The sequence below is a fragment of the Armigeres subalbatus genome, chromosome 2 (assembly GCF_024139115.2).
Source record: "Armigeres subalbatus isolate Guangzhou_Male chromosome 2, GZ_Asu_2, whole genome shotgun sequence".
Taxonomy (NCBI): domain Eukaryota; kingdom Metazoa; phylum Arthropoda; class Insecta; order Diptera; family Culicidae; genus Armigeres; species Armigeres subalbatus.
In genome coordinates, this window is record NC_085140.1 from 26,362,209 (window position 1) to 26,383,754 (window position 21,546).

The 21,546-nt window shown below is 37.4% G+C and overlaps 1 protein-coding gene across 4 annotated transcripts in view; it reads left to right on the forward strand.

Annotated features, from left to right (window-relative positions):
- The window catches only part of LOC134218307 (ATP-dependent 6-phosphofructokinase), a 34,284-nt gene extending 12,958 nt beyond the window's left edge, over nucleotides 1–21,326 (forward strand). For 2 of the 4 annotated variants that reach the window (XM_062697245.1, XM_062697242.1), the window contains exons 3-8: nucleotides 3,078–3,574; nucleotides 7,922–8,030; nucleotides 18,865–19,053; nucleotides 19,117–20,179; nucleotides 20,244–20,466; nucleotides 20,546–21,326. In XM_062697245.1, coding sequence (XP_062553229.1) covers nucleotides 3,078–3,574; nucleotides 7,922–8,030; nucleotides 18,865–19,053; nucleotides 19,117–20,179; nucleotides 20,244–20,466; nucleotides 20,546–20,687 — 2,223 coding nt within the window. In that variant the 3' untranslated portion in view covers nucleotides 20,688–21,326. Of the gene's footprint in view, nucleotides 1–3,077; nucleotides 3,575–3,767; nucleotides 3,877–4,310; nucleotides 4,420–7,921; nucleotides 8,031–18,864; nucleotides 19,054–19,116; nucleotides 20,180–20,243; nucleotides 20,467–20,545 lie in introns of all 4 variants that reach the window. The other 2 variants (XM_062697244.1, XM_062697243.1) reach the window with 2 other exon arrangements.
- The last annotated feature ends 220 nt before the right edge of the window (nucleotides 21,327–21,546 follow it).

Consider the following 21,546-nt stretch of genomic DNA (forward strand, 5'->3'; position numbering starts at 1 on the left):
GGAGGAATCCTTCAGGGATTCTTTTTGAAACTCCTGTAGGAATTTATTCGGAAATTCCTTCACACAAATATTTAAAAAAATCCTATAATTTCTTAAGGAATTCCTATTAAAAATTTCCAAAAAAAAGTTAATTTTTGAGGGGATGGATTGTAAATAATTGCCGAAGAAATTTTTCGTAGAATATCTAAAAGGAACTTCAGTAGGAATTCCTGAAGAATGAGTGATGAACTTTTTTTCGCGAAAAAATCATTGAAATAAAGAATAAAAAAACGTGCTTGAGTTTCTCGGACTCAAACGCATTGCATCACATCGAGGCGTATGTTTTGCTTACATATGGATCATTCCATACCAAGTGACAGAACTATTTGTAATCGACTTTGTATTTCTATGTACAAATCCTTTTTGCCTTTCTCGTATACTAAGTATACGTAAAGGCTATATGATCGCTCCAAAATCAAACTTTTTATAGAAGGCCCGGAGACCCATAGTGTTATATACCGATCGACTCAGCTCGATGCATTGAGGTGATGTCTGTGTGTATGTCTGTGCGCACCAACCCAAAAAAGTGTCACTCATTTTTCAGGTAATTATCCTTAAACGATTTACTCGCAACAAGTTGCATTCGGCGCAAAATACTCTACTATTGTTTCCTATTGAAAATTGGCCAGATCGGACTATAGGCTCGGAAGTTATGGCTAAAACACAACTTTTTTTATAGAAAATTTGAGTAAAAAAATGTCACTCAGGCACTTATCCTTAACCAATTAATGGTCACAATACTATTTTTATAATTCACGAGAAAGGCACCATACCGCTAGGTGGATTAATCAGGGTTTTTTATGATAGGAAAACCCCTCGGCAAATGGAAGCACCTCTCGTATTTGATGTTTTGTAAAAATCATATTTTTGAATGGTTCATATCTCGCTTAACTTTTCAAAAGGACCTAAGTAACATTTTTTTCATGAATTAATTTGAATAGCGCAATCAACAGAACAACATGAAAGCTATTGATTGCAGTATTCAAATTAATTCATGAAAAAAATGTTACTTAGGTCCTTTTGAAAAGTTAAGCGAGATATCTCGGACAGTTTCAAAGCTACAAATAGCTTTTTTTATGCATTTTGAATAGCTAATTTTTCAAACTTTTGATGAAAAATATCGATTTTAAGTAGAAGTGCTGCCAACTATATTGTTTATGCGTTTAAAATATAAAATTGTATTTTTCTGGTAATTAGTATATTTTTATTTGGAAAACAACACCAGAATCGTGTTCTCCAGAGAAATTTGTATAAGAGACACTATGAGCCGTTCTTGAGTTGGCAACGTAGTAACTTTAGGAAGAATAGCTTTCCTGTATTGTTGTAAAGCTTACAATGGATTCGTCATTTGTCTATTTTGTCCATTTTATAGCATGGTTTGTAGCCATAAAGATTGAGCGTATGATACATGCGACTCTATTCTTGGTTGAAATTGTAAATAAGGCATGTAAACTCAGCCCATACATAAACAATTGGTTAAAATTTCATTCAAATTTAAGAAAATTGATTGTAAGTTTGCACATTTTCTCAGGCATGGCATGGGCCCATACGGATTCATTAGCCATTGTTTTAAGCGATTAATTGAATGCATTTAATAATGCAGAACACGTAATAATCATGCAGTGATGCAAGTTGCGATTCGAATCAAGAGCGATTCTTTGGGCCATGATTCTGATGGGATTTGACTCACGCATAATTTGAATTGCCGATGAGATTTGAGAATTTTTATATTTTACCAACACTGCACTGCTTTGTCCCACAGCCCTCCATGCACTGTGCTGATTGAAGAGGTCAGGTTTTTTTTTATTATTATTTTGTTGCAGTTCTAGTTCTCAGGGTCTATCTCATTCGGAGAATTAAACTTAAAAGTGACAGTTCGAAAATTAAAAAATCACCCGGTCATAAGAATGGCTGGTGCTACCCAGCAATTCCAATAGGACATCGATGAAAAACGATTCGATATTTGTCAAAAGTAATCTTGCTCTGCGGGCAGGGTTATTGGATAATTATTGAAACGTCACTTTTATGTTTCATTTCAGTTTAATCCTCCAAATGAGACAGATCCTTAACACAGTATGGTATCAATAACAAAATGAGGTATTGTTGAGTTAATTTCTCCTGCTCGGGATCCCCGAGCAGGAGCGACGACCTCGTTGACATAAATTGGTATGATTTAGCCTTGCATAAGAGTTAAAATACCAAAAAAATAATACCAAAAACTTATATGCAGAATACTTGAGGCATACCATGCTTAGGTATTTCAATACCAAACGAATAATAATTGATTATGCATTTGGTATTAAAATTCAATTTAATAACAGAATTTGTTATGGCTTAAGTATTGTGCATATTAGTTTTTGATATTATTCCTTTGGTATTTTACCTCTTATGCAAGGCTAGTTCATAACAGAATATGGTATTAATAACAGAATTAAGTATTATTGAGCCAATTTCTCTTGCTCGGGGAGGAGACCTTTCTGAACGATTTTGCTATCCAGTTTTCTGCGAGCGGTAATGGACGCCAGATTTCCTGCCGGTTAGTCTCTGATTTGACGTTTGTGGAGGTCAGCTGCATCCACCGTTCGAGCATTTTGATCTATGTGATATATAAGAAGGCTTGAATTCACTCAATCAGCACCTTCTTGTATGCCACATTAGTCAGAATGCTTGTAGCGGTGGGTGCAGTTGACCTCCAGAAATGTCAAATCAGAGCTAACCCTAATAATTTATTGCCTAATGACTAATTTGTTTTGCCTCGTTGTACAATATCCGAAGGCCATCGAACAATTCGAACGATGACCTAGCCTAGATTGATTCATGCTTCAACCACCGAATCTGATTTTGTGCCAATTGATCGAATATTGCGATTCTCTCTAAAATCATCCTTTGATTGAATGATTTATGCCAATATCTGACCGTTGTCACATCAGCCCAGAAACACGAACCGGATTCGTTTTGATAAAGACAACCGTCCATTATCATCAATTTGTTGAATCTGATAATACTGAATTGTTTTTATTTTCTCGTTGCGCTTCCAGGTCTACTTCATCCGCGAGGGTTACCAGGGCATGGTCGATGGCGGTGATAACATCATCGAAACCAACTGGGCCTCGGTATCCAGTATTATCCATCGCGGTGGCACCGTGATCGGTTCGGCTCGATGCATGGACTTCAAGGAACGTGCCGGGCGCGTGAAAGCGGCCTACAACTTGGTCAGCCGTGGCATTACGAATCTGGTGGTGATCGGCGGTGACGGTTCCCTGACCGGTGCCAACCTGTTCCGGCAGGAGTGGTCCAGCTTGCTGGACGAGCTGCTGTCGACAGGTAAGATCAATCAGGATCAGCGGACGAAGTACAAGAGTCTGCACATTGCCGGCATGGTCGGCTCGATCGATAACGATTTCTGCGGTACGGACATGACCATCGGTACGGATTCGGCCCTACATAGGATCATCGAAGCAATCGACGCCATCGTGAGCACCGCCTACTCTCACCAGAGAACCTTCATCATGGAGGTCATGGGCAGACACTGTGGGTAAGTTGCACGGTCCTCGGATAATTCGGATGCTAGATAAGAGTAATCTGTGAACAGGAATGATCTTTGGGATTCGTTAGTCGATTCGAGCAGCGTCATCTAAATCAGACAGGGCCTTAGGATCGCTCAGACAGGTTTATTTTTTGTTGGTATTTTAACGAATGAAACTCTCTTTTTTCCATGACGCACGTAGATATCTGGCAGTTGTTGCTGGTGTGATTTCCGAGGCAGATTATGTTTTCATTCCAGAATCGCCTCCTCCAGTCGACTGGGAGGCAAAGCTTTGCACCAAACTTGAACAGGCAAGCATTTCCTCAGTGTTAGGTAAAGGGGAATGTGACCCCAGATTTTCTCTTTGTCGAATATTTTATTTTTTTTACTGTCTACACACTTGCCGATCACCAAAGTTTTTTCAACATCCACAATCTACTGCATTTCTGTTATCTTATAGCGCTGTAAAAGAATATTCGATGTTTGTACCATGCATCCACGCCAGAAATCAACAAAAATTTTAGACGTTAGAACGACCCCCACCCTTCTATTTTTATAATTGTCTGTGTTAGCCTGTTTTCCCTACTTAAATTGTGTTCTAACGACAATCTACACTTGTTTATATGGTACCAACAGCAGCAATACGACAAAATTCAACCAGATCAGGAATCTAATCATATTCAAATTATTTTTCATACAAAATTATATCATATCTTGAACCATTCCATTTCCCCTTTTCTCGCAGTTATCTTGCGGTAGTCGCCGGCCTATGCATTGAGGCTGACTACATTTTCATTCCCGAAGATCCACCAAAACCCGATTGGCCCGAAAGAATGTGCAACCAATTGAGTCAGGCAAGAATCTTCCTTCGACCCACTACCCTACTTATGCCTACTTGCGCCGCTCGCTTTAGATCTGTTTCAAAATCGATGAAAGCATTAACATTCTACCAATTAGAGTTCTGTATTCCATGCCGTTTGATTTTCCAAATTCAACTCACTTTCATACGTGCGCCCCGTTTGCGTGTTATCGAACAACAGCAGCAAACTGAAAGTTTTTATTTTGTTGGCAAACTCGTACAGCACCGCTTATCACTGCATTTCTCTGGTTTGTTCACCAATCATCCATCTGTAATCTAGAATAGGTTTTTTTTTGCTCCTTGCTACAAAGATTTCCATTATCGGTTTGTGAGTGACTTAATATTCGTGTAATCTTTGATGTTAGCGATTAGCGCGACTGTGGTAGCTGTAGTCGTCATCGAGAGTGAAAAGAACATGATTATTTGTTTTCGGTAATTTAGATTGCGCGCGGCTGTGGAACTTTTCTCGGTGCAGAGTCTCGTGGCTGGGGATTGTTTACTCGAGTGATAATATTGCACAAGGGCGCATGCAGTACGGTTCACGTGATGCGCACCTATGCACAACTTTATCATTGCGGAACTGGCACTGATGGCGAGCAATAATATTATGAAAGCGATCCATCTGAAAAATCCAATACGGATTCTTTTGCATTTGATAAGAAGTTACCAGGCCAATGTATGGTGCAATATAATCACAACATAATTACATTAGAAATTTTAAAAACGTATTATACTAATTGACGCTGGGTTTCAGTGCTTGTTTACAGATTTCATTTCCGCCTCTGCGTACGGTGTGGCTGACCCAACCCCACTTCCGTTCCCAAATTTCAATTGCTATCGGCATCTGATGACAACAACGATGGAGCCACTAGACACGAATTATGTACCGCAGGCATCTGTTGATGAACTCCTGCTTCTGCTGTTCTGTTCTTCACTGATACACACCATGTTTCGCTTGTATGTAAAACAGCACATATTTCAATTCTTAGAATTTCCAAAGGAAAATTTCCCGAATTTCCATAGGGAATTTCCCCAACTTCCAAATAGAAATTCTCCAAATTTCCAAGGGGGGGATTCCCCAAATTTCCAAAGTAAAAATTCCCCGAATCTCCAAAAGGGGAATTCCCAGAATTTTCAAAGGGAAATTCCTAGAATATCCAAAGGGAAATTACCATAAATCCCAAAGGGAAATTCCCAGTATTTTTAAAGGGAAAATCCCAGTATTTCCAAAGGGAAATCTCCAGAATTTTCCAAATGGAATTTCCCAGAATTTCCAAATGGAAATTCCCAGAATTTTTAAAGGGAAATTACCAAAATTTTCAAAGGGAAAATTCCTAAATTTCCAAACAGAAAAAAGGAAAATTCCCAGAAATTCCCCAAATTTCCAAAGGGAAAATTCCCCGAATTTCCAATGTGGAATTTTCCCGAATCTCCAAAGGGAAATCCCTAGAATTTCCAAAGATAAATTCCCAGAATTTCCGAAGGGAAATTTCCCAAATTTCCAAACGGGAAATTCTCCAAATTTCCAAACAGGAATTTCCCCAAATTTCCAAACGGAAAATTTCCTAAATTTTCAAAGGGGAAATTCTTTGAATCTGCAAAGTTTTTGAAGAGAAATTTTCATAATTTTCAAAGGGAAATTTCCAGAATTTCCAAAGGGAAATTTCCAGAATTTCCAACGGGAAATTCCCAGAATTTCCAAAGGGAAATTCCCAGAATTTCCAAAGGGAAATTCCCAGAATTTCCAAAGGGAAATTCCCAGAATTTCCAAAGGGAAATTCCCAGAATTTCCAAAGGGAAATTCCCAGAATTTCCAAAGGGAAATTCCCAGAATTTCCAAAGGGAAATTCCCAGAATTTCCAAAGGGAAATTCCCAGAATTTCCAAAGGGAAATTCCCAGAATTTCCAAAGGGAAATTCCCAGAATTTCCAAAGGGAAATTCCCAGAATTTCCAAAGGGAAATTCCCAGAATTTCCAAAGGGAAATTCCCAGAATTTCCAAAGGAAATTCTAGAATTTCAAAGGAAATTCCAAATTTCCAAAGGAAATTCTAAATTTCCAAAGGAAATTCCCAAAATTTCAAAGGAAATTCTAAATTTCCAAAGGAAATTCTAAAATTTCCAAAGGAAATTCCAGAATTTCAAAGGAAATTCTAGACTTCCAAAGGAAATTCTAGAATTTCAAAGGAAATTCCCAGAATTTCCAAAGAGAAATTCCCAGAATTTCCAAAGGGAAATTCCCAGAATTTCCAAAGGGAAATTCCCAGAATTTCCAAAGGGAAATTCCCAGAATTTCCAAAGGGAAATTCCCAGAATTTCCAAAGGGAAATTCCCAGAATTTCCAAAGGGAAATTCCCAGAATTTCCAAAGGGAAATTCCCAGAATTTCCAAAGGGAAATTCCCAGAATTTCCAAAGGGAAATTCCCAGAATTTCCAAAGGGAAATTCCCAGAATTTCCAAAGGGAAATTCCCAGAATTTCCAAAGGGAAATTCCCAGAATTTCCAAAGGGAAATTCCCAGAATTTCCAAAGGGAAATTCCCAGAATTTCCAAAGGGAAATTCCCAGAATTTCCAAAAGTAAATACCTCAAACTTTCAAAGGGAATTTACCAAAATGTCCAAAGTGAAATTCTCAGAGTTTTCAAAAGAAATTTGTCGTGTAAATTTTGGAAAACCATCGCAAACCAAAAACCACTTAAAGGTCACGAGAATCCAGCCAGCAGAATCCGAGCACAATCCTCCAACGCGGTTACTGCTTTTTTTTCAGTTAGAATTCCGATCAACTTGCCGTGAAAATTTATTTATTGAAATTTCGCAATTATTTTTTAAATAATTTTGAACCACTCCTGTCAATTTTACAATTAAACTATATTATAATTACTAGTAAATTGAAATGTTGTAAATATAATCAAATACAAACAACACCGAGAAAAGCCACTGATCCATAAAAACAATTTTTTGCACGGTTTTCAATACTAACAGATTGCGTTTGATATAGTTTTCTTCTAGACTCATCAATGATGCAACAGATACGATATTTTCTGATAGTATAGTTTTAAAGTAAATCATACATCACACTGCTTCAACACTCGAACCAACAGAATCCCATTTTATATCACACGACAATTACAGTCACAGCATTTCACTTCCATCATCAGGTTATAATTAGATATCCTAAAGTGTCACAACTGAAATTACAATTCGATATGCTTTTGGTGCTAGAAATCACACATTGAAATCAATCCCCGTCGAAAATTCCAACATGTTTACTTAATTACCTATTGATTAGCATTAGAGTGAAAACCAAGAATTAATCGCACTACGTCGTTCAAGTAATACTTCCTGTTCGTCACTCAACGAAACCATGAACTGTTTCTCTTGCATCGAATTCCGATAAGTTTTCCCTACTGTAGTATCCCCCTACGGAACCAACGACACATTATTTTCCGTTCCCATCGTACTCATCGAAATCACGCTCACCATTTACCCTTCTTTTGTAGTTACTTGGCCGTAATGGCCGCCCTAGCTTGTGAAGCGGACTTTGTGTTCATACCGGAAGATCCCGTCCCGAACAATTGGCCGGACAAGTTGTGTAAAAAAATCCTACAGGTACGCAGTCCCGCCCTCCTTCGCACTGGGGAAGGTGAACCCCGGGTAAACGCTTCTTATCCCTATCGTTCTTTTATAAATTTAATTTCTGTTTGTGTAGTTCTCTTACGGGTAGTTAAATTACTTTGGCAATCAACTCTTTCCGAATCTGCGAAAACTGCGTTAGAAACGCTCTGAATGTTAGCTGTCTAATGTCACCAGCTTCGTACTACAAATTGATGCCTTGGCTTGGAAGGAATATTGTAACGGGTGGTAATAAAACATATTTCCGTGTTTATAAGAAGCCGGAAACAATTTATTCAAACCTCATATTTCTTTCAATACAACAATTGCGAAAAATGATTCATTAAAAAAGTATGTTACACTTTAAAATATTCTTCTTATTAACTTTCAAGCTATGCTGACCCATACGAATAATTCTGGTATAACGCTTTAGTGGAAGTGTTCCTTATGGCCTATTAAGACTACAAGTTTTATAATTTAATTAACAGTATCTCGATGTCGAAGATCAGAAATCTTATCTTAATTTCATATTGTATCAAGTAATAAAGCTCGTAATCTGAACTGGCTATTAGTCCCGTTGTGAACAACTAAACACGCAGTTTTTGCAGAGATATTTCAAAAATTGTATTTTCTTCAAATCATTTTTATATGCAATAATCTGAGGATAGTTTTTAACCACATTTAGGTCCCTTCAAGGAATATTGAAGCTTATGGTAGAGTTGATTGCTATTTTAGGTTTAAAGGGGAACCCCGCTTAACCCTGGTAATTCTCGCAACTGAATCAACAAGGTTGTACAATAGTAGAAATCTAATCATGCGGAAAGCTAAATTAATGAACAAACATTATTTCAAGATTATGCAACGGAATCCATCTGTGTATTGTTCTCAATTGAAGATAAATCGGCTGTACCTTGAACATACTGAACATGGTTGATGGTGTTATACATGTGCGCAATATCACGACTGCGTAACTATCGGGATAATAAACTCGCATACCTACCAGATTGGCAACACGCTGTAACAAAATCGTGAATTGTTTATTTCCCACCAAATAACGTCATGACACTACTAGATTTTAGGAAATCATTTCACTCATTAAAAAAATCATATTGAGTATACGCTATACCAAATCGAATTATATACAATTATTTATGTGAAGTTACTGTATTTTGTTTAAAATAATAAACATATTTCAATTGACTACGAGTGCATAACATAAGGATACACGCCCTTCGGCAATGCAAAGTGCACATAAGATACCTTTAACGGCACTTTTCAAATTCCGAAACAATGTCTCTCTATTGAATTTTGCCCGAAAATTATTCTGGATTTGCACAAAAAAGACTGATTAATACAACAATGGATGGTGTTCACAATCGTGTGAAGATTTCGGGTGAACACTTCAGTCCGTTCGAATACCGCCGAAGACTATGACTAGGACATGGACTTTCGAGCCTACTATTCAACATTACGCCTTAAGGTGTCATGCGAAAAGCCCGGTGTAGTAGCCGAGGTACGATTTTCAACAAATCCAACCAATTTGTTTGCTTTATTGATGAAATGGACAATACACCATCCTGAATCGTGGGACAACAAAGATTGTAATGGTAAGCTGGGCGGCAACGAGCGTGAAAGGGTCCACCTCGTCTGCCTTGGATGCTTGTTAACTAATAATTTATTCGCGAAATACGAAGCCTCACCATCTGTGAAAGTCAGGCGAATAGATGAAACGGGTAATTTTTCGGAGATTTCAAATAAATTCTTCGTAACTTCCAAGTAATCTATCTTCGAAAATTTAACGGATATTTTTTTAAAACTTACAAAAAAAAATTTGATTTTTCACGGGCAATTCTTCGGAATTTACAGACAAAAATCCGAAGAAATTCTCTAAGAAATTCCGAAGCCAATTCGTGCAAATTTTGAAAACATCCCGAGTAAATCCCAAGACGTTCCTGAGGAAATTCCGAACAGTTTCCCGAAAATAAACAAAAACTCGACGGGATTTCATATTTTTTATGGGAAATTTGGGAAAAAAATCCGAAGGTATTATGAAGAGTGCTGAAATTCTTGTGAATTTAAAAAAAAATCCGTAAATATTCTTTTCTTTTTTTTTTTGGTTTGGGAATTAGAACGACTGCGTCCATTCCTTAGAACTAGAACTAGAACTTGTAGTATATCCCTGTTTAATGTACGTGTCGTTTATTACTGACCACAACCTAATATATGGTCAGTCATATGCCACGACACGTTACCAACCCGGAATGATGTGGTTTATAAAACCAATCACTTTCCGTAGATGAGCAGAGCAGAAAAATTTCTATCTGCGTTTATGTAATACACTACAACTGCAAAGTAGATGTTCCGATGTTTCGCTTTCAATATTACAAAAGCGATAGATATCATTCTGAACTTGTCCAATGTTACTAGACCAGTAGTATAAAAATTCCCAAGAGAATTCGAAAGTTCAAAAGAATTTCCCGAGGAAATTCCATTTTTTCTAATGAAATTGCGAGAGAAATTCTCGAGGAAATTCTAAAGAATTTTCCAAGAAAATTCCAAAAAATTCCCGGGAAAATTTGTAAGAATTTCTGAACCAAATTCGCTTAACTTAGTTTAGCTTAGACTGACTGTACATATGGTTGCTACTTCGTGGTTGATCAAAACTGGTGTAAATTGTAAAAATACGTTTCAGCAGATCACAAATAGAGGCGCCGGTTAAGTACTTACAATCAGTTGGGAAAGGAGGGGAATGTTAGTGTGTACTACTAGGAAGTTTTGCTAATTGGCTAGGGTAGATAAACTGAAGCATAGATCGAGGATATACCAAGGAATTTAATATAATCCGTGTCACATTTTTTTTGATAGGGATGAGTCTGGGATTGAACCCACGACCTGTGCTTGTAAGGAAGAAGCGGAAGTTACAAGACCACCGAGCTCGTCAATAGAGCGTTTGTCAATAAACATATATTAAACTAAATTACACTTGATTGTGTATTACACGATTTACATTTTCTCAATTAAGTACTTATCCTAAATGTTTGACGCATATTAATTACCATGTGGTTTTTCTTTGAATTATGTAGAATTTATTGAAACATGTTGCAAAGACTTTGGTGTTAAATTGAAGTCACATGATCAAAATTACGAGCTAAAAAAATCGTGTAAAAACAGATTCCTTGTAAAAAATTAATTTACGATCCGTCCAAAGCAGAACAAAGTAGCCCGGATCTTGCAAATATTCTGCGTCCTGCATAAAACACGTTGAATCACGCACTGATTTTTTCACTAACTACCCGCACATGGCACACACCCGGATTTCGCCACTATTCCGCGTCCTTATACGAACACGTCCAATTGCGAACTTTGAGAATTTCAAGATGAAATTCGGAAAAAAATAAAATTTCCTTTCCTGGTGTGAAGACTTTCCCAGGATAATGCTAATAATTACCTCTTTGGAATTCAAAGATTTTTAAAGGAAATTTTTGATGATTTTTTAGGAAATTTCGAAGAATTTCCCGAGAAAGTTTTTTTGAGCAAAGTTCGAAGATTTCTCAAGGAAATTCCGACAATTTTTCCGCGGAAATAAGAAAGAATATCCAAAGAAATTGCCGCAGAATTTCCCGAAGAAGTTCCGAAGATTTTTGTACTTAATTCCAAAGAATTTTCTGAGCAAATGCTAAAAACTTCATCAAGTGAATTTCAAAGATTCATTTTGTTTTTTTTTTGGAATTTTTTTTTCTTTGAGGAAATTTCTAAGAATTTTTCGAGAAAATTTCCAAAAAATTCCCGGAGTAATTCCAAAATATTTTTCCGAAGAATTTCTCGACGAATTTCCGAAAGAATTTCTCGAGGAAATTCCAAAGTATTTCCAGAGGAATTCCTAAGAATCCTCCGATAAAATTTTGAAGAATTTATCCAAGACATTCCGATAATTTTCACGCGGAAATTAAGAAGAATTGTCTGTAGAAATTTCGAAGAATTTCCCAGATAAAATGCCGTAAAAATCCATGAATTCCAAACAATTTGGAAAAACATCGAAGAAAGGGAAAAGAGGAAATATTGAAAACTTTTCCAAAGAAGTTCGGAAGCTTATCTTGAAGAAATGCCAAATATTTTTCCGAACAAATTCGGAAAAAAAATCTAGAGGAAATTCCATAGTATTTCCTGAGAAAGTTCTTCTGATAAAACTTCAAAGAATTTATCGAGGAAATGAGGAAGAATTGCCTGAAAGAATATCGAAGAATTTTCCGAGAAAATGCCGAAGGATTTCTCGAAGGAAATTCAAAAAAAAATGTTCGATTGAATTTCTAAAAAAAAATTTTGGTAAATTTTGAAAAATTTCTCAAAGATACTTCCGAACGTATTTCTTAAAAAAAATTCAAATAATTTTCCGAAGAAATTTCTAGAGGAATTTCAAAGTATTTCTGAGAAATTTCCAAAGAATCTTCCGATAACATTTTAAAGTATTTATCGAGGAAATTCCGACAATTTTCATGAAGAAAACAGGAAGAATTGCCTGAGGAAATTTTAAAGAATTTCCCAAGAAAATGCCGAAAAATTCCGTGCATTCCGAAAAATATCGAAAAACATTTCCTAGCAAATGCCAAAGAATTTCCCGAAGGAAATTCCAAAATACTGTTCAAGGGATTTTCAAAATCTCTTTGCGAGATTTTTTTTTTAATTTCCCTAAAGAGTTGGGAAGTTTTTCTTAAAGAATTTCTCTTTCCGAAGTAATTCCGAAAGAATTTTTCGAGGAAATTCCTAAGTATTCCCTGAGAAAGTTCCAAAGAATCTTCCGATAAAATTTTGTAGAATTTATCGAGAAAATTCCGACAATTTTTACAAGGTAAGAATTACCTTAAGAAATTTTGGAAAATTTCCCAAGAATTTTACGAAGGGAGTCTAAAAATTTGTTCGAAGGAATTTTGAAAACTTTCTTTAAGGAGTTTTTTTTTCAATTCCTAAAAAGTTCGGATTTGATGAAATTCCAAATAATTTTTAGAAGGAATGTTGAAGAATTTCTCGAAGAAATTAAAAAAACAAATCCGGGGGAATAAGGAATAATTGCCTGAGAGGTTCGGAAGTATTTTTGAGGAAATTCCAAATAACTTTCCCAAGCAATTTTGAAGAATTTCTCGAAGAAATTTCAACACTGCTTTCTAGAAAATAAAAACGAATTGCCTGAGGAAATGCTGAAGAATTTCCCGAATAAATGCTAAAAAGTTTCCCGATGAGTGTTTTGATGAAATTTCGAATTTTTCAAGAAATTTGAAAAAAAATTGGGGAAATTCCAAAGAAATTCTCGATTAAGTTCCAAACAATTTTCCCAAATTTTTTTGAAGAATTTCTCTAGGAAATTCCGACAATTTTTCCGATGAAATCAGGAAGAATTTCCAGAGAAAATATCGAAGAGTTTCCCCAATGAATTCCGAAGATTTTTATTCCAAAGAATTTTCGGAGCAAATGCCAAGAACTTTCTCAAGGGATTTTTTTTTGGAAATTTTTTTAAGAAATTTTTCGAGGAAACTTTCTAAAATTTCCCGAAGAAATTCCAAATAATTTTCCGTAGAATTTCTCGAAGAAATTCCGAAATAATTTATCAAGAAAATTCGAAAGTATTTACTGAAAAGATTCCAAATAATCTTTGGAGACAATTTTGAATAATTTATCGAAGAAATTCCAACAATTTTCTCGAGAAAATTAAGAAGAATCACCTGAAAAATTTTTGAAGAATTTCCCAAGAAAATGTTGAAAAATTCCTTGAATTCCACAAAAATTAAAAAAATATTGTGGAATTTTCCGAGAAAATGCTAAAGAAGGATATTCCGAAAAATTGTTAGAGGGTTTTTCAAAAACTTGTTGGGAGGAGTTTTTTTTTTTATTTTTCTAAGAAGTTCGGAAGTATTTCTTGAAGAAAATTATAAATAATTTTCCGAAGTAATTCCGAAAGAAATTCCAAAATGTTTCCTGAGTTCCAAAAAATCTTCCAATAAAATTTTGTAATATTTATCGAGAAAACTACGATAATTTTTACGAGGAAATTATGAAGAAATTTTGAACAATTTCCCGAGAAAATACCGATGATTTTCACGAAGTAAATTTCAAAAAAATATTCAAGGGAAGACTTTCTTTAAGGGAATTTAAAAAAAATCCCTGGGAACTTCGGAATTATTCCTTGAGGAAATTCCAAATAATTTTCTAAAGAAATTTTGAAGATTTTTTCGACAAACATTCCAACATTCAAACAATTGATTACAAAATTTCCCGAAAAATTAATTTTCCAAAGAAATTTTGAAAAAAATTTCGAAGAAATTTCAAAAATAAATTGGGGAATTTCTCAAGGGAATTCATAAGAATTTATCATGGAAATTTCTAATAATTTTCCGAAATTTTTGTGAAGAATTTCTCAAGGAAATTCCGACGATTTTTCCGAGGAAATTAGGAAGAGTTGCCTTAGGAAATTCCGATGAATTTCCCCAGCAAACATCCAAAAAATTTCGGGAGCAAAAGTCGGAGATTTTTTTTAAACCTTGGATATTTAAAAAAAACATTCCAGAATTTCCAGAAAAAAATTCGACGAATTTCCCGAGAAAATTTCGAAGATTTTTTAAGAATATTCCAAAGAATTTTCTGAGGAAATGTCAAAAACTGGTATAAAAGCTTTTTAGGAAGTTTCAAAGATTTTTTAAAGGAATTTTTTTGAGGAAATTTCGAAAAATTTCCCGAGCAAATTCCAAATTCTCGAGGAAATTACAAATAATTTTCTAATAAGTTATGACGAATTTCTCAAGAAAATTACGACATTTGTTTGGAGGAAATAAGGAAGAATTGCCTGGGGAAATTCTGAAAAATTTCCCGAACATATGCCCAAGAATTTTCCGAGGAACAATTTAAAAAAAATATTTCCCAAAAAAATTGAAGGATTATTCGAGGAAATTCCGAAAAATTTGGCGAGGAAACTAGGAAGAATGTCCAGAAAAAATGATGAAGAATTTCGAATATTTTTTTAATGAATTTCGAAAGTTTTTTGAGGATTCGTCGAAGAATTTTTCAAGATTCCTAATAATTCTAGAGGACGATTTAAAGAATTTCTCGAAGAAATTTCGACAAATAGGTAGGAAAAAAAGAAGAATTGCCTGAAGAAATTCCGAAGAATTTCCCGAGCAACTGCCCAAGAATTTCCCTAGGAAAAAATTGAAAAATTTCTTCGAGGAAAATATATTAAGCTCTTTAGTGGAATGTATTCAACCGTCTAAGACGAATTAAGTACTCTCCATTTAATTCCACCAATTATTTTCGATATGTTTGCAGAAACGTATTTCGACCACAACTGTGTGGTCGTCTCGACTTCAAGTCGAGTCAAGTACGAGACACTGAAGACGACCACACAGGAGAGTACTGGTGGAGAGTACTTAATTCGTCTTAGACGGTTTTTCTTCGAGGAAATTCCAAATAATTTTCTGAAGAAACTTTGAAGGATTTCCCTATGGAATTCCGACAATTTTTCCGAGGAAATTAGGAAGCATTTGTAGAGAAAACGCCAATGAATTTCTCGTGGGAATTTCGAAAGGTCGGATTTAGCCAGAAGGGGCCCCGAGGTCGTCAGTTTGAGGGGGGCCCAAAATGTACAAAAAAAGGTTGATTTTGGTACATATTATTTGGGGGGCCCGGGGGACACGGCCCCTATGGACCCGTCCTAAATCCAGCCTTGTCTGGGGGTACCTTCGCTGGCCCCAGGGGGTCAAAAACATGTTAATGAAAACTTATTAATACAGTTTTGATAATCGTGTTACTCGGTATTATTTATAATTTTGGATTGTACATATGCATCATGATCAGTAAATCAAAACCTTTTAATTCTTGCCCAGTGCCCACAACAACCAGCACAGTGTATGAAGGGATGTGGGACAAAAGATCAAAAGGACAAAACGTCGAGTGACTAAAATCTAGAATCTAAAGGTTCGGAAACCTCCATTTGAGAGGCATGAAGGCTGTTTCCGAAAGGCTCAGTAGCTTCGTTGCAAAAGGCTCGGCAGCCACGTTTCAAGAGGCTCGAAAGCCTCCTATCAAGAAGCTCGAAAACCTTCTCTCAAGAGGCTCGGAAACCTTCTTCCAAGAGGCTCGGAAGCCTCCTTTCAGAAGCCTCGGGAGCCTTCTTCCAAGAGGCTCAGAAGCCATCTTTCAAGAGGCTCGAAAGCCTTCTTTAAAGAGGCTTGGAAGCCATCTTTATAGAGGCTCGGAAGCTTTCTTTCAAAAGGCTCGGAAGCCTCCTTTCAAGAGGCTCGGAAGCACCCCTTCAAGAGGCTCGGAAGCTTCCCTTCAAGAAGCTCAGAAGCCTCCTTTCAAGATGCTCAGAAGTCTCCTTTCAAGAGACTCAGAAGTCTCCTTTCAAGAAGCTCGAGCTCGGATGCCTCCTTTCAAGATGCTTGAAAGCCTCTCTTCAAGAGGCTCGGAAGCCTCCATTCAAGTGGCTCGGAAGCCTGCCTTCAAGAGGCTCGGAAGCCTTCTTTCAAGAGGCTCGGAAGCCTCCTTTCAAGAGGCTCGGAAGCCTCCTTCCAAGAGTCTTAGAAGCCTCCTTTCAAGAGGCTCAGAAGCCTCCTTTCAAGATTCTCAGAAGTCTCTTTTCAAGAGACTCAGAATCCACCTTTCAAGAGGCTCGAAAGCCTCTTCCAAGAGGCTCGGAAGCCTCCTTCAAGAGGCTCGGAACCAGCCTCCCTTCAAGAGGCTCGGAAGCGTCCGTTCAAGAGGTTCGGAAGCCTCCGTTCAAGAGGCTCGGAAGCCTTATTTTAAGAGGCTCGGAAGCCTTCTTTCAAGAGGCTCGGAAGCCTCCTTTCAAGAGACTCAGAATCCGCCTTTCAAGAGGCTCGAAAGCCTCCTTCAAGAGGCTCGAAAGCCTCCCTTCAAGAGGCTCGGAAGCCTCCGTTCAAGAGCCTCGGAAGCCTCCATTCAAGAGGCTCGGAAGCCTCCTTTGAAGATACTTTATGATTTATGTTTATGATTTATGCAAAATGGAGCAACTTTGCAAAAATTTTGCTTGAGATTTTTTTTACACGGCCTTGTAAAAAAATCCATGTAAAACAGAATCGGGTGTATTGCCGCTGCGACGCGGCAATGTTGAAGGGAGGTATGACATGCCAAACAATTCAAACAGAAGAAATAATTCATGCAGGACATGACTTGAGATCCAGCAAGAATGTCCGAAAACTGCTGAAAGAATGTTCCACAATTTCTTCAAGAGTGCTGTAGAATTTCCCATTCAGAAAATCTAGAAAATTTCTCAGAACTCCTTGATAATACTAAAGACACACTAGTGGTACAACTTGTATCATGGTACGAATACCAACAGTGCGTCATTAGTATAAGCAAAACCCCAAAAATGTCTGAAGAGTGTATTGCCTGAAAATCTGTTAGAAGCAACCTTTTGCAATTCTTGGATAAAGCATTTCATTGGAATTCTTAAAAAGGAACCCTCCAGAATTTTCTATAGAAAAAAAACCCAGGATAATCGGAGGAGGAATTCCTCTGAATTAATTAAGAAGGAATTTCCTCAACTTAAGGGTGATAGATTTCAATAAATTCGTAAAGAAGGAATTACCTTGAACTCTTGGAGGAGTAATTCCCTAAAATTTTTGATAGTATTTTCGTGAACTCCTTTAGGACGGATTCGTCAGAGTTTCTGAAAAAGGAATTCTCCAAGAGGCTTGAAAGAGAAACAATACAGAACTCTTGAAGAACTTGTCCCCTGAAATTCAGATTTTTTTCGAATCTTGTTTTTTAAAAGATTATTAACATTTATCGAAGCAAAATAAATTCGATTTGGTATAATGTATTTTTCTCCATTCAGCAGCATCACTGCATATACATAACTTTCATAGCAGAATTCATATAACTGATTTGAAGCATGTATCATCATTAAACTATCTTTGAATTTCTACATCACGCAGAACGCATTCATAATAGCCACTGCTATACGCAATCATGATTCACTACTGAGTCCAGCCATCTCCATTGTTTACAGCAAACAACCATTGCCCAAGCTTTCTCTGGTTTAATTCCAAATCATTATTTTTGTCACATCGTGATATGTTACTTTTTTATTATGTTATCCCTTAGCTACTTAATATATGAATATATCTAACTAACTTAATTAACACATTGCTGTATTGTACACACCTGAATTGTAATCTTATTTATAAGAAATCAGTTCATTATTTTTTTTTCAATAAAGAAAATTTCATAAATGACAATACAGTAATAAAAGGGTCACGCATTCAATGAATTTATATTAAAAAAATATCTTTCATATTGCTTTAATGTAAGCTTTCCATCAAAATTAATTTGTCTACTTTTTAATAGAATTTTTTTTTTTTAATGAAACCCCAAAATATTTTTCTTTATCATACATTATATTTTCCATACATGGTATGTGGAAATCTAATATTTTATGAGTTAGCAGGAGTTGATACTATTTTTTTAACATTTTAATTCAATTTTGAATTGATAAAAAACGATTCCCTGTATTGTTAATTTTGAGGTTTTTTTAAGGAAAAAAACTATGGCTTTTGATGTGTTGTCTGAATACTATCTCACTAATTACCAGGAATCCAACGACTGAAAAAGGAAAACTGGATCTTATTTTTTTCTTTGTTCTCAACAATTATGTAAGAATCTTGATAGATTATAATAACATTCACTAAAGGCTTACAAAAGTCTTGGATTCTTGGTAATCATAAAAGTTTTACACCAACATCACGCATACAATTATGCATATCCAGTTCTAATCTGTCGCTTGTATTCTGTTCCGACTGCTTCACGTATTACCCCTGTTTAGGAGCGGTCCGCTGGTCAAAGATTGAACATCATTATCGTATCGGAGGGCGCCATCGATCGCGAAGGTCAACCGATTACGGCCGAAAAGGTCAAACAGGTGGTGGTGGACAAGCTCCACCAGGACACCAGGATCACGGTGCTGGGTCATGTGCAGCGTGGAGGCAATCCAAGTGCTTTCGATCGTGTTCTGGTATGTATAACATTTTCTTCGACAACTGTAGACAATTTCAATAAATTTGTACATCGTCAATAGGGTTGCCGCATGGGTGCCGAGGCGGTGCTAGCGCTGATGGAAGCGGACGACAAAACCGAACCGTGCGTTGTATCGCTGGACGGAAACCAAGCCGTGAGGGTGCCGCTGATGGAATGCGTCCAGCGCACCAAGGCCGTTGCCCAAGCTATGGCCGACAAAAACTGGGAAATGGCCGTTGAACTCCGTGGTCGATCGTTCGCCCGAAACTTGGAGACCTACAAGATGTTGACCCGCCTGAAGCCCCCGAAGCAGGCTTTCGATTCCGATGGCCGCGGTGTTGGTGGTTACACCATGGCCGTTATGCACATCGGTGCTCCGGCGTGCGGAATGAACGCAGCAGTTCGATCATTTGTCAGGAACTGCATCTATCGGGGTGACACCGTGATGGGCATCCACGATGGTATCGAAGGTCTGGTTACCGGTAACATCAAGAATATGGGATGGTCCGATGTGACTGGCTGGGTCGGTCAGGGCGGTGCTTTCCTGGGTACCAAGCGTACCCTTCCAGAGGGCAAGTTTAAAGAAATCGCTGCTAGGCTCAAGGAGTACAAAATCCAAGCGCTTCTAATTATTGGTGGATTTGAAGCTTACCATGCTGCTGGTCAGCTGGCGGATCAACGCGACAACTTCAAGGAATTCTGCATTCCTATTGTGGTCATCCCGTCGACTATTTCCAACAACGTTCCTGGAACAGAGTTCTCTCTCGGTGCCGATACCGGTCTCAATGAAATTACTGAAATTTGCGACCGCATTCGTCAATCTGCCCAAGGTACAAAACGGCGTGTTTTTGTTATTGAAACCATGGGAGGCTACTGCGGCTATTTGGCCACGTTGGCTGGTTTAGCCGGCGGTGCTGACGCTGCCTACATCTACGAGGAGAAATTCTCCATCAAGGACCTGCAACAGGATGTTTACCACATGGCATCCAAAATGAGTGACGGTGTCCAACGTGGCTTGATTCTACGTAACGAGAAGGCTTCGGATAACTACAACACAGAGTTCATCTACCGTCTGTATTCAGAGGAGGGTAGAGGCCTGTTCTCCACCAGAATGAACGTACTGGGTAGGTTGCAAATGATAATATTTTCGAAAACGATTTGCCTAATACTCTACAATTGTTTATTTAGGACACATGCAACAGGGTGGCTCGCCGACGCCGTTCGATCGTAACATGGGTACCAAGATGGCGGCCAAGTGTGTTGAGTGGTTGGTGGAGCAACTGAAGGCCAACACCCAACCGGACGGAAGCATCTGCGCCAAGAGTCCCGACACGGCCTGTCTGCTGGGATTGGTTCGCCGTCAATACAAATTCTCACCACTCAAGGACATGATTGGCGACACGAACTTCGAGTGAGTATTTTTTTCATCAAGGATCATCTCAAATTTCACTTTTGGGTGTTGTAATATCTTCATCCTACTAATTTCACAGACAACGCATCCCCAAGCAGCAATGGTGGCTGAAGCTGCGCCCATTGTTGAGAATCCTGGCCAAGCACGATTCCACCTACGAGGAGGAAGGCCTTTACATAACCGTCGACGAGGAGATGTCCACCGACTCACCGGTGGCCTAAGCCTAACCCCGTAAAACCGAAAGTTGTTAGTGTAGTTTTACTATTTACATCAAGAAACGGTATTAGACTGTCCCCATCGTAAGCCACTTGCTCCTCTACTTCATCCAGACATTGAAGGGGAACCAACAAATAAACCCCAAAGAAAAAATACCTCATCGTTGATACGAGCAGCGTAAACATAGGAGAGGTAGAACAATAACCTAACCCTAAGATGTGGAAAATGTTATCAATGTGCACCCAGTGGATCGTTAGTTAATACTCTTATCAAAGTGAATGATCAAATCGCAGTAATAAATGTAGTGAAATTCAATTACATAGATCATAGTTCCGATGCCAGTTTAAATCTTAATTCAAATAGTTTAATTAGTTATTCAGTCGTGCAAATACAGTGATCATTATCAACTTCATGACAAGATATTCAGACATCAGCAACTGCACGATAATCTCATTGTTTTTAAATCAGTGTTGTGAAAAATTCGGTTCTAACTTATTTCGATGTATTAATCGCAGTGTGAAAAAAATATTTATTCGATCGCCTTTTTTGTTGTTTTTACCCTCAACAATTGTAAGTATTACTTAGGTTTCTTTTCAGCTAGCTCAAAGCTATTAAATTAATAAAGATGATTATGCAAAAAAAAACTTGTTCTAATGACTGTTACTAAATTTCAATACTGAGCGCTTTATGGGTTCAAAGAATCGATTAGAAAAAAAGGTTGGAAAACTTAATTTGTATTTGCTATTTTGAACAATGGCACGGCAAATGCTGGGTAAAGCGTACCATTGGTACTTCGCGTATCTAAAGGAATAAAATAGACCCCATCTTGCAATCCTTAGCCTCTTACCCAGCAATTCCTATCCC